This window comes from Rana temporaria, chromosome 2, assembly GCF_905171775.1.
Source record: "Rana temporaria chromosome 2, aRanTem1.1, whole genome shotgun sequence".
Lineage (NCBI taxonomy): Eukaryota > Metazoa > Chordata > Amphibia > Anura > Ranidae > Rana > Rana temporaria.
In genome coordinates, this window is record NC_053490.1 from 466,353,915 (window position 1) to 466,367,070 (window position 13,156).

General features: G+C 42.7%; 1 protein-coding gene across 1 annotated transcript in view; it reads right to left on the bottom strand.

Moving 5' to 3' along the window:
* Positions 1-13,156, bottom strand: part of MOSPD2 (motile sperm domain containing 2) — a 166,337-nt gene that overhangs the window by 22,643 nt on the left and 130,538 nt on the right. The window contains exon 13 of the mRNA XM_040338677.1: positions 11,349-11,478. Within this exon, the coding sequence (XP_040194611.1) occupies positions 11,349-11,478 (130 nt within the window). The remainder of the gene's footprint in view (positions 1-11,348; positions 11,479-13,156) is intronic.

Consider the following 13,156-nt stretch of genomic DNA (forward strand, 5'->3'; position numbering starts at 1 on the left):
GAGTCGCAGCCTTCCCCCCACCTTCGTGGGTGGGGGCGCCCCTTCATAAGGTTGGCTTGGGGGCTGGTTTTGCTGGTTTGCGAAACCACTGCCTTTTGCCTCTAACAGCCTGTCCTTGTGATCTGCTGTTGAAGCCGAAGTTTGCTTTTGCAATTTTGTCGATACTGCTTGGCATTAGAGGGCCCCTGCCCAGGGGAGTACTGTCGTTTAAACGCAGGTCCCTGAACCTTCTTCTTAGTTGGCAAGAGAGTACTCTTGCCGTTTGAAATGGTCTGAATGTATTTATCTAGGTCTTCTCCGAAGAGTCGTCCTCCATGGAAGGGGAACCCTACCAGGAGCTTCTTGCATGGGGGCTCAGCCTCCCAGCTTTTTAACCATAAGAGTCTTCTCATATGGATAAGGGATAACGATAAACGTGACGCTTGCTGGATAGAATCCTTGATTGCGTCTACCGTAAAACATATGGCTTTAGGGACATCCGAAAAATTTTCTGCCTGCTGGGCCGGAATAAGTTTAAGCATCTGCTTAACCTGATCCGATAATGCTTGAGCAACCCCAATCGCAGCCACAGCTGGCTGTACTACTGCCCCTGCAGTAGTGAAGGAGTTCTTAAGTAGTGCTTCCAAGCGCTTATCAACTGGATCCTTGAACACCTGTATGTTTTCTACAGGGCATGTTAATGATCTGTTAACACATGAGATGGCTGCGTCCACTGCAGGAGTAGCCCATCTTTTGGAAAATTTTTCTTCCATAGGATATAGGACAGAGAACCTTTTAGGTGGTAAGAAGATCTTATCTGGCTTGTTCCAATCTTGGAACAAAATTCCCTCTAATAGAGGATGGATCGGAAACACAGCATTGCTTTGAGGCGCCCTCAGTGAGCCCAAAGCTGAAACCGTCGATACCTGGAGATCTGGTACTGGCAAGTTGAATGCCCTATGGACCAAGTCCGACAATCCTTGAATCCACCAGCTCTCCCTCAGGGAGACTGCCCCAGACTCCTCTGTATCCGGATCTTCGATCCCTGAACCTACTTGGTCCTTGTCCAAGAGGTCGTCCCATTCCCCTGAGGAAAGGACCTCCTCTTCTGAGGGTCCGCGCTCGGGCGACGGAGATCTATTCCGCTTACTGCCCCGCATAGCTGCGGCTATCATTTTACCCATGCTTTTCTGCATCTCTTTTAAAGAGGTGAGTAATACCTCCTCCGTGACCATCTTAGGGTTGGACTGACCCGCGTCAGCTCCAGCCCCAGATCCCGATGGCCCCAAGGCTCCCTGTGGGGAAAGCAGCGGCATAGCTTTGTCTGAGACCTCAGACTCTCTGGGGGAATCCCCACCTCTTGTACCCTCTGACCCGGATGCCATGGTACAATACCGAGGTACACCTGCTACCTATTGGTATTTGGAACTATAAAAGTTAATTGCCCAAACACCTGTTTGGGGGATAAAAAATGCTTCCTCTCCCCTAGATGACTTCTTTTTTTTTTTTTTTTTTTTTTTTCGTTTTTGTTTCAAATCCAGGAAAGAAAAAACATTCTGTCCCCCTGAGTAGTATTGCAAAGAAAAACTATGAGATGGAAAAGAAACAGCCTATTTCTAGGCTTGAAAAACAGTCCTCTGAAGACTGCAATATTCTTTCTGGCCACTGTGTGTCCTCGGCGCCCCGTGCTGCCGCTCTGGTCTTTCTCCTCAGTTCCAAAGTATTGAATGGAACAAACAAGGAAGGGCCGCCCCTTCCTTTAAGCCACTGACCCGCCCTTCCCCCCCAGCAATCTCAAACAGGAAATGCCCCTCCCGACAGGGGGAGGGGGGGGATTTGGGAGGAAGGGACCTCTCTGTTCCAGCAAACTGCAGCCTGCAGCCTGGAACCATGAGGAGGTCAGCGTTTTGCCTAATTGCAGGCTCTGAGGAGGAAGACTGAATGGAGCATCGCCTGGAGGCTTGCAGGTAAGAAAGCTCTCTGACACACACATATATTTTTATATAACACAGGCCCCACTCAATGCTTTTCCAACACTACAAGGGAGGTCACATCTTATGGGGAATAATACATAGAGAGCCATCCTATCTTTATGATATGTGACTAGTTTGCCAGATGCAGCGCATAACTTTAGGCATGTCCCCTGTGACCCCCCAGAAAAAAACCTGCTAAGAACCAAGTTCCGCAAGTTTTTCCCCTCACTTACCTGCTCCATGCCGCAGGACTTTGCCAAGCAAGAGGCCCAATCTTCCCCCATCTCCGTGGGGATGTCTAGACCTTCAGGCCCTGGGTTCCTATGAAGGATCCACTGTCCTGGGCCCATATAGCACTCTGGCAACAGAAAACATTAGGTACCCAAAGGTTTCTAAGTTCTGGGCCCAGGGTCCAGCTCTCTAAAGAGAAAAGCATTATGGGCTATACCCCAAGGGTTTGGGGTCCGGTTACTGACCACTTTAGCGCTGAGGCTTTTTTGGACAGAACCGGTAGCTCACCTAATCCCAAGGATGCGGAGGCAAGCTAAACCATGACTAACACCTAAGACACTGGCGTAAAAACTGAGGTACTCCTCCTATGGGAGGGGGTTATATAGGGAGGGGCATTTCCTGTTTGAGATTGCCAGTGTCTACACCTGAAGGTACTCCATATAACCCATATAGTAATGAATGCCGCTCTGTGTCCCGTGATGTACGATAAAGAAAATGACTTTAATAGCATTTTAACATTTTAATGCAGGTAGAATAATATATATATATATCTCAGGAGGTAAGCGCACTGCGAGCCCAGGCTAAGCAAAGAGTTATCAAGATTGTCCACATTGATGCCCGAAGTGCAGAAGTTGTGTTTATCACTGGCACACTAGATTGATTTATCCAAACTTTGATTTATATATTTGGACTTTTATTTTTGGATTTATTATCAGTTTTGGGTTATTTCACTAATTTTGAATTCACTGCATATCTTTATTGATTGTTATCAGTCCCCCATGGACTGTCTTTATATTCACTTTTAGATTTTCAGTTTGCGCTCATCATTCTTTATTCAGACCTTTATTTGTTGTTAGCACATTTTAGATTTGAGCAGCATTTTGTTTTTCACTGGTCACTTTTAATTTTCACTGTTGGCTAGCGCTTTAGTCACCCACTTGTCTATTCCAATATATATATATATATATATATATATATATATATATATATATATATATATATATATATATATATATCTATATATATATATATATATATATATATATATATATATATCCACATAGAAATAAACACACATACACACACACATACACACACACACACACAGCATATATATATGCTATATGATATACGATATACGTTATAAATTCCTAACCTGCTCATTTTGGGGTGTGTACTGGTGGGAAGATGTGATCTGACTGTATGACTGCTTGTGTGTGAAGCATGGAAGTCAAAAGACTTCCTTCTTCCTCCACAATACTCAGCCAGCTTCGGCTTCTCTCTCTGATTCTCCACCTCAGAGATGGTGAATCAGAAAGTGAGAATTCTGTCACAGATCGCCAGTGAGGTGCCGAGATCGCACCTTCATAAACTGGTCGTTTCTGTGACAGTCAGTTACAGATTCTCACTGTGCTGAGATAATCAGTGGAGAACATGTTCTTCATAAACTGTGTATGACCTGAGATCAGCGGTGAGACTCGGGATCGCCGCTGATCTCACTTTCATAAAAGGACACCATAATGTGCACAGAACAACCATTTCAGAAACAAAGTTCAGTTAAGACTGAATTAGGTTGGTTTACAAGCTCATACTTGGCATGATGGTAACAGTTAATGCAGAGGAAACTCAGGGCATACCATAGAAATGATGGGGCCCCTGTGATGGGTGTCTTGTAAGACCCCTGCAGTTATCTAAAGCTTCTACTGTTTTTTTTATTTTAAATTGTGTAAATGGTCAATATATTGGTAATTAAAAATAATAACTAAATCTAAACAACATTAAAAAGAGAAGCATGTGCTTTTTTTTTTTTTCAGAATCGTACTTATCCAGGTGGATGCAGAATTGGTTCAATGCAGCATCTGTTCCCCCACTGGCTCTAAGACTAATGATCATTTTTCGGCATGAAAAAAAACAATGTTTTTAAAAACGTCATTTAAAATGATCGTGTGTGGGCTATTTTTCGGCTTCTTAAAAAATGTCATTTTTCGGGTTGTAAAAAATGATCGTGTGTGGGCTAAAACAACGTTTCAAACTCGCGCATGCTCAGAAGCAAGTTATGAGACGGGAGCGCTCGTTCTGGTAAAACTACTGTTCATAATGGAGTAAGCACATTTATCACGCTGTGACAGACAGAAAAGCGCGAATCGTCTTTTACTAACACGGAATCAGCTAAAGCAGCCAAAAGGCAAATAGAACGTCCCCTTTAGAGTGCCGTTGTACGTGTTGTACGTCACCGCGCTTTGTTCATAATTTTTTTTAAACGATGGTGTGTGGGCAACGTCGTTTTTAATGACGAAGTTGGAAAAACTTTGTTTTTTGGACATGCTGAAAAACAACGTTTTTTTTCAAACCCGAAAAATGATCGTGTGTACGCGGCATAAGAACCGAGCGATTAAACACAGCCGATCGCTCGGTTTTCAGGGCTCCTTGAGCAGAGAGCTGGTGACTGTCAATCAGCATTGTCTGCTCTGCTTTCCCCCTGGCTCACTGGAGCGCCATGCTATCAGGGGGGTGGGAGCGGCTCAGTGCCTCGCTGAGAGGCTAAGCTGGGTGCCGGTTCAGGCATGTGGGCGGATCCCAATATCATTGTCACAATCTTGCCCAGCCTGGACCGGCTCTGTGACATCAGCCGACAGCAATCTTTAGCCCGCTCTCTGCTGAAACTGGGTCACAGGAGGGCAGAGCAACTGTTCTCTTGTGATCCACAGGACAACAAAAAAAACAAGCGTTGACTGTACTACTCTTTTAATGTCTAGGTACAATTAAAATTATTGCTGATGGTATACGCTTCATGCCCATAAAAACTTTTCAAATCCTCATGCAATCTTTAATGAATAGTCCTAGTAGCCCTGTCGTTATTAAACCCTCCATGAACAGCATCACAAACAATCGTGCTTCAGACAGGCTTTGAGCTTGTGGAGGAATATTAATTAACCTGACAACACACGCCAACATCTAATAGTGCTGCTACTCCATCTTGCCACTGTATTCATCAACACAAAATGGAACCAATTCAGAGTTAGAAATTAATTAATTAGCATTTGACGGCAAAGTTGCTGGCTCATTAAACTTCAGAAGTCTGTGCACTTTTTGAACCTTGTGCATTCATACACTCCAAATGCCAAAGTAATTACTGCACAATAATAAACTCTTCTGTTGCTGTTGCCTGGCACCTTTTTAACCCACACAACACTTCCACAACTTGCTTCCAATGATAAATTACTATTTCCCACAATTACCCAGATTTACAGAATTTACGTAATTTTCTTGTCTGCACAGCAGTGGGGTCAGTTTGATAAGTTTGCGGTGGACCTATAATCTTTTTTTTTTTTTTTTTATGTTAACATGGGCCAGATTCACAGAAGAGATGCGACGGCGTATTTCCTGATACGCCGTCGGATCTCTGAGTGTATCTATGCGACTGATTCATAGAATCAGTTACGCATAGATAGCCCTAAGATCCGACAGGTGTAATTGACTTACACCGTCGGATCTTAGGATGCAATACTTCGACCGCCGCTGGGTGGAGTTTGCGTAGTTTTCCAGCATCGGGTATGCAAATGAGGTTTTACGGCGATCCACGAAGGTTTTCGTGTTCGTTACGTCGTCGCTAGTAATTTTTTCCAGTCGCAAAGTTACGGCTGCTTTAACATGGCTTAACTTTAGATGAGCCATGTTAAAGTATGGCCGTCGTTCCCGGGTCGATTTTCAAATTTTTTTTTATTTGCGTAAGATGTCCGGGAATACGGAAGTACGTTACGCACGTCGCCGTTCAAAAAAATGACGTCACTTCGCGCAAAGCACGGCGGGAATTTCAAAACGGAGCATGCGCAGTACGTCCGGCGCGGGAGCGCGCCTAATTTAAATGGTACATGCCCCATTTGAATTAGGCGGGCTTGCGCCGGACGCCTTTACGTTACACCGCCGTAAGTTTACACGCAAGTGCTTGGTGAATCAGGCACTTGCGCTGAAAACTTGCGGCGGTGTAACGTATAGACGATACGTTACGCCGCCGCAAGTATATGTGAATCTGGCCCCATGTTTTTAAGTATAGCTTGTAATTCTATACAGGTGCAACCACACACTGCATAAACACGATTGCTTTCTGCAGTTCTTCTTATCTTAATGAAAAAGGATGTCTAACAGAATACAACTGATACTCTGCAGCCCTTTAAGCCTAGTACACACTATAAATTATTTTATTTTTTTTAAACCTAGTGGGCAAAACTAAGACAAACAAAAAAAAACAAAAAACTGAAGAGCTCTGGAGGAGCCGATGTACTAAACAATCAGATGTTAGTACAGCTATCTTTCCCACTGAGCTATTCTGTTCTGACAGGGGGCCGCCCGCCGCCCCACACCACCACCACCACCAGAACACACTGGTCAGCAGACCTTTTACGGTCATGCCCCTTTGACAGACGCCAGGCGAACGTCTGCCTTCTGTCGGGCCAGCTGCCATACATACGGGCCGATTGTCAGGTGGTTTCCATTGAACCTGCTGATGTCCACCTAGGTTTACATCTATGTGGTTTTCCCTGTGGCCGCATTTGCATGAGCACAGTGGAGCTTGTGATGAGCCAATCATACCCAAAGTAATTTTGCTCACAATTTATTAGGGCTGTGGAAATTAACTATTAATTCATTGATTAATCTTACATTTTTTTGATCGATCAAAATTCTTTTGATTGGTACTCACCTCTCCGCCAGCTTCTGGGCCTTCAGGGAGTTCCGTTGGAGATCCGGTGACCTCACGGACACCGGCGGGGATTGCCGTGTCCCTCTGAAGGGCTCCTTTGCTGTGCCTTCATATCTGCATGCCGGTGGGACCTTATTATCTGCAACACGCAAGGGCTGTTACACTTCCCTCTATCAACCTGGGATTCTACAGCCATCCACTGGGAGTTGTGATAGTTCCCTTCATGGGACATCTACATGCCGACGGACTGATGTTAACCTCTCCTCATCTGGATTCAGCAGTGGTATCATCGTACACATTTTTATGCCAGTATCATACATAGCTACATGTTTTTATGACTGCTTTTGCTACCATTTGGCATTACTCGCACCATTTTTACAGTTTATGTAGCTACATCGATTTTTATCTCCAGTGCAATATTTATTTTGTTACCCATTAAGACTATAAAAGTTTTAATGCTATTCCCAATCAAGCGCTGTCTTTTGTTTTTTGTATCCTGCTATCCATTTTTCCAGTTGTTGGTAGCTGCACTGGGAATCAGCCTGCAAGGAGATCAGCTAAAGGTAGTTGGATCTGTACGTGCGTTATAATTAATCAAAATAAGTCGATTAATCGATTTAAAAAAAAAAAACGATTAATTGAACACAACATTTTTAATCAGTAACAGCCCTACAATTTATTGAATGAAGATTCTCAACTCTTTAACAACTTAAGACCCGGACCATTATGCAGGTTAAGGACCTTGCCCCTTTTTGCGATTCGGCACTGCAGAGCTTTTTTTTGGTGGTATTTGATCACCTCTGCGGTTTTTATTTTTTGTGCTATAAACAAAAATAGAGCGACAATTTTGAAAAAAAAATATCAATATTTTTTACTTTTTGCTATAATAAATATTCCCCAAAAATATATAAATTTTGCCTCAGTTTAGGCCGATACGTATTCTTCGTCCTATTTTTGGTAAAAAAAATCGCAATAAGCGTTTATCGATTGGTTTGCGCAAAATTGATAGCGTTTACAAAATAGGGGATAGTTTTATTGCATTTTTATTAATATTTTTTTTTACTACTAATGGTGTCGATCAGCCTTTTTTTTCGTGACTGTGACATTATGGCGGACACATTGGACAATTTTGACATATTTTTGGGACAAATATTCACAGCAAAAAGTGCTATAAAAATGCATTGTTTACCGTGAAAATTACAATTGCAGTTTGGGAGTTAACCACTAGGGGGCGCTGAAGGGGTTAAGTGTGACCTTGTATGTGTTTCTAACTGTAGGGGGGCAGGGCTGGACATGTGACATCATTGATAGTCTTTCCCTATATCAGGGAACAGACGATCAATGACATTGCCACTGTGAAGAAGGTGTGTTTACACACACACACACACACACCTCTCCCCGTTCTTCAGCTCCGCTGACCGATCGTGGGACACCGGCGGCGATTTGGGGCGCGATCACGGAGCTTCGGACCAGAGCGCGCGTGCAACCCCACGGCTGAGCTTAAAGAGACACGTACAGGTACGTGATTGTGCCCAGCTGTGCCATTCTGCCGACGTATATCAGCGTGAAGGGGTCCTAAGTGGTTAAGTAAATCTGCCTCAAAGTGTTTTTGCCACAGTTAAAGTTGCTTTAACCGCAATACTACATAAAAATTTAGATAAAAAAGCTTTATGTCTGAAGGATATCTACTCTTTTTTACATACCCTTCAATATAGCTTATTTTGTTTTGGTACTAAAAGCTCTACTGGCATAAGCTCAGAGTACCGTTTACCAAAGGAATGTGCAACTGCAATGATTAGGGCATTTCATAAAAAGGTAGGAATTTGCGATTATACTGCTAAACTTAATAACCACATGCAAACGTAGAAGGAGGCTAGTAATCACAAGCAACAAAATCTTATTTGGTAGTAGTTATACATAGCAAATTATCGCTGCATGATCGTTAAACACACATACGGATTTGGGATCCAAAGACCATTCCATCTTTGCATAAACTGTGGGTGACATGAGGAAAATTCAGGGCAACTTTTAATTAGTAGAAAGAAAGATGCTTTTTAACTAAATAATAACATTATTTTTTGGGGCAATGGTGATATGTGCCCTACTGATGAATTATTTTGAATAGTGATACGTTTAACCACTAGCCGACCGCCCACCGCCGTTCTACGTCAGCAAGTTGGCTCGGCTGGGCGAGAGCACGTAGTATAACGTCCTCTCTCCCAGCCGCCACTAGGGGCGCGCGCGCCCCCCGCTCGCCCCCGACTCCCGTGCGTGTGCCCGGCGGGCGCGATCGCCGCCAGGCACACGCGATCGCTCGTTACAGATCGGGGACCGGGAGCTGTGTGTGTAAACACACAGCTCCCGGTCCTGTCAGCAGGGGAAATGCTGATCTTCGGTTCATACAATGTATGAACCGAGGATCAGTGTTTCCCCTAGTGAGGCCACCCCCCCCCCACAGTAAGAACACACCCAGGCATACTTAACCCCTTCCCCGCGCCCTAGTGTTAACCCCTTCACTGCCAGTGGCATTTTTATAGTAATCCAATGCATTTTTATAGCACTGATCGCTATAAAAATGCCAATGGTCCCAAAAATGTGTCAAAAGTGTCCGAAGTGTCCGCCATAATGTCGCAATACCGAAAAAAAAAATCGCTGATCGCCGCCATTACTAGTAAAAAAAATATAATAAAAATGACATAAAAATACCCCCTATTTTGTAAACGCTATAACTTTTGCGCAAACCAATCAATAAACGCTTATTGCGATTTTCTTTTTACGAAAAATATGTAGAAGAAAACGTATCGGCCTAAACTGAGGAAAAAAAATGTTTTTTTATATATTTTTGGGGGATATTTATTATAGCAAAATGTAAAAAATATTCATTTTTTTCAAAATTGTCTCTCTATTTTTGTTTATAGCGCAAAAACTAAAAACCGCAGAGGTGATCAAATACCACCAAAAGAAAGCTCTATTTGTGGGAAAAAAAGGACGCCAATTTTGTTTGGGAGCCACGTCGCACGCGCAATTGTCTGTTAAAGCGACGCAGTCCCGAATCGCAAAAAGTACTCTGGTCTTTGGGCAGCAATATGGTCCGGGGGTTAAGTGGTTAAAGAAAAGAGCTAAGCCCAAAATGATCATATATTTTAAATTCAGAAAATCAAAACACTAAGGTGATCTTTTAAAATCGACCAATGTAATTAGCAATATTTTATCAGTAAAGTGCCTGAAAAGTGCCTCTCAAGCCACCCCAGTGTGAAAGCCCTAATGTTTTCACACTGGGGGTGTGTCCTTGCAGGACGGGGAAAAGTCATGCAAGCAGCATCTTTAGGGCGGTGCGGGAGCAGTCAATTGAAATTAATGGGCAGCGCTGCCAAAGAGCCTGCAAATTGCTTCAGCAGCGACAACACGGGCGTTATTAACCCTTTCTTCGGCCGCTAGCAGGGGTTAAAAGTGCCCTGCTAGCGGCCAAAAAGTGCCGCTATAACAGCGCTAAAACTAGCAGCGCTTTACCACCAATGCCCCCCCCCCCAGTGTGAAAGGGGTTTTAAAGTCCATGCAAAAACTAAAATCCCTGCATAGCTACCAACATTCTAACACTAACCTGTCTAGCCCTGGAAAAAAAAAATCTTTTCTACAGGCGATCCAACCCAATCTCCAGCGGATGCTCTGATGCCACGCTGAACTGTGTGGGCGGGTGCAGAGGACACATCCATCAATGGAAGCCCCATAGTAACTCTATGGGTGACGTCACTTCCCATTAGTTTCACAGCCGTTGTCGGACGTGTACTCAGCAGAGCTTCTGCCGCTGGAGATCGGGTCAGATCGCCTGCAGAAAAGGTATGTATACAGATTTTTTTTCTTTCCAGGGCTAGAGAGGTTAGTGTTAAAATGTTGGTGGCTATAGATGCAGGGATTTTAGTTTTTGCATGGACTTCCACTTTAAGGGGGTAAAAGGTGCCACAGCATAACTTCAGTTTGATAAATGCCCCACACCCATAAGTTTTGCAGAAAACACAACACTTTCTATCCAAAAGCAATAGACTACAAGCCAGAATTTGCATATAGGCCTAAGCATGCAAATGCTCAAGGCTGGTAACACCAAGCCCTGCATCATTGAAGCAGGTGGAGTGTGTTCTTCCCATACCAGGACCTTTGGGTTTTTATAATATGAAGAAAAAAAAACAAAAAAAAAACATGAATATCTGCAGTAATTAAATAGGTGACATTTCACATCTCAGTCAATGAGATTTCATGACATTTGCTGATTCCAAGTCAAGATTTATAGTTTGCAAAATCTATTCAGTAGTTTTAGTCCAGGGCTAAGAAAATCTGTGATACAGAAGTGTAAATAAGTGTCAAATCCATTTTGCTAAACAAAGCCGATTAATATGTTGTTCTGAGCCAATCTTTAGGCTGCACGCTGATTTCCCTAACAAAATGGCTGAAACCTTCTACACAAACATTACCTGTGTTCCATGATCTTATTTCTGGGCAATTCCTTCCAGAACTGGGCCAATTCCTGTGCTCCTGTAGCAGATGACTGCTCCATTTCTGCAGCCATCACTAAAAAGCGATCTTGCAGTGATGCTATGGAGGCTTTAAAGGACATGGGAAAAAAAACACACGGAACAAAACAATTCATTAGAAAGTGGAAAGTGTGGAGATTACAAGCAGAATACATTTTCTTTTGCATATTTATGGCACTTCATTATGGATGTAGAGCACAGTTCTTCTAAGTGAAAGGATTCTCTTTGTATGTGCAGTGCAATCCATCAGAAGCCCAGTCTGTCATGACAAGGTCCTGAGCCTTCCTTATCAAACTTAGAAGATGAGAAGAACGCAACTAAAACTTTGTACAACATAAAACATTTTCAGTGTCTTAAAAGGGTTAGATTTTCCACTTTTCTATAAAACAAGGAGCCTTATCTGTGTTAACACTATGTTGCCACAATAAAATTAAATCCAATGGTCTACGTATGTATGCATTTTTCACAAATGTGTTGGAAACCATTACACAGGAGTTGAGCTAAGAAAGCTGCAAATTTGGCCTGCTGGTCCCTTGATACCTGTACACAATATGAATTTTGGTCAAAAAATAAATGTTTATCCTGGCTGCCTAAAATTGTTGACCAGTTACCCGAACTACACATACACACACACACACACACATACATATATATGTGTGTGTGTTTTTTCTGATTTATTTATTAAACACACACACACGCTCATAAATACATGTGCACTCAGCAATACAACGCTGTATAACAGAAACCACCAAGCCAATTAGAAAAAGCTTAGTAAATAATATAGAACTATATTAAATCATTTTTTGGAGTATTGAAAATGGCTCATGTACTCAAATGATCAGTGGTATTAATCAAAAACATAAAATAGTATAAACTGACTATATGCTCCTACTTGCTAAAATGTATCTGTAGAATACAGAGGAAAAAATAAGAAAGTTTAGGGACATAATATGAATAAGGAGAAAATGCACCTGAGATGACAAACTTTTACCTTTAAGAGCAAGAACCTTAAAGTAACCCATTACCATAAATGTACTAAACAAACAGCCTCTCCTACGCTCTGTTAACAGGGAAATTACTCAACCTTATAAATACGTTTTAAACCCTGGAGATTAGAGTGCCAATTCTGGACACTGAGGCCTCTAAAATGAGATTGCATGTGGGTCCAAGTTAAACACAATGAGTTGCTAGAGCTTCGCCTAGGATTGAACAGTTCACAAAATAAAATGCATGCAATTTTTTTTTACATTTTGCAAGTTTGGATATTTTAAATCATTTTGATAATATAAATCAAATATTCTGCAATAAAAATGACATGTATATGTGAACTTTAAAACACATAAATATTGACCCCCGAGGCCCCTTCCACATGGAGTGGAGTCAGCTCTGATCAGCAAGTCAGCTGTGAGCAGTTTCCCTGCTGATCAGAGCAGAGTGTGATGCATGTCACATCAGTGCCCTTTCATTTTATGCAGCGTGGACACAGGCGTGCCCCTGTTAGCTCTATGGGCGACCAGGTGTAAACCGACTCCACGTCCCATTTACATAAGGCTACCTCCGATCTGGTCCACCAAAAAACGGAAAAGGATGCAGGCCTTTTTCCTAGACCTGGCTTGACCTGGATGTAGGGGGTGTAAAGGGACAAAAGTCCATTTACACCTGCCTGTACATTGGGCTCCATGAACCTTACGATCATATCCGTCTAAAAAAACGTCAGGCGGCCAGAATGCCCATGTGAAAGGGGTCTA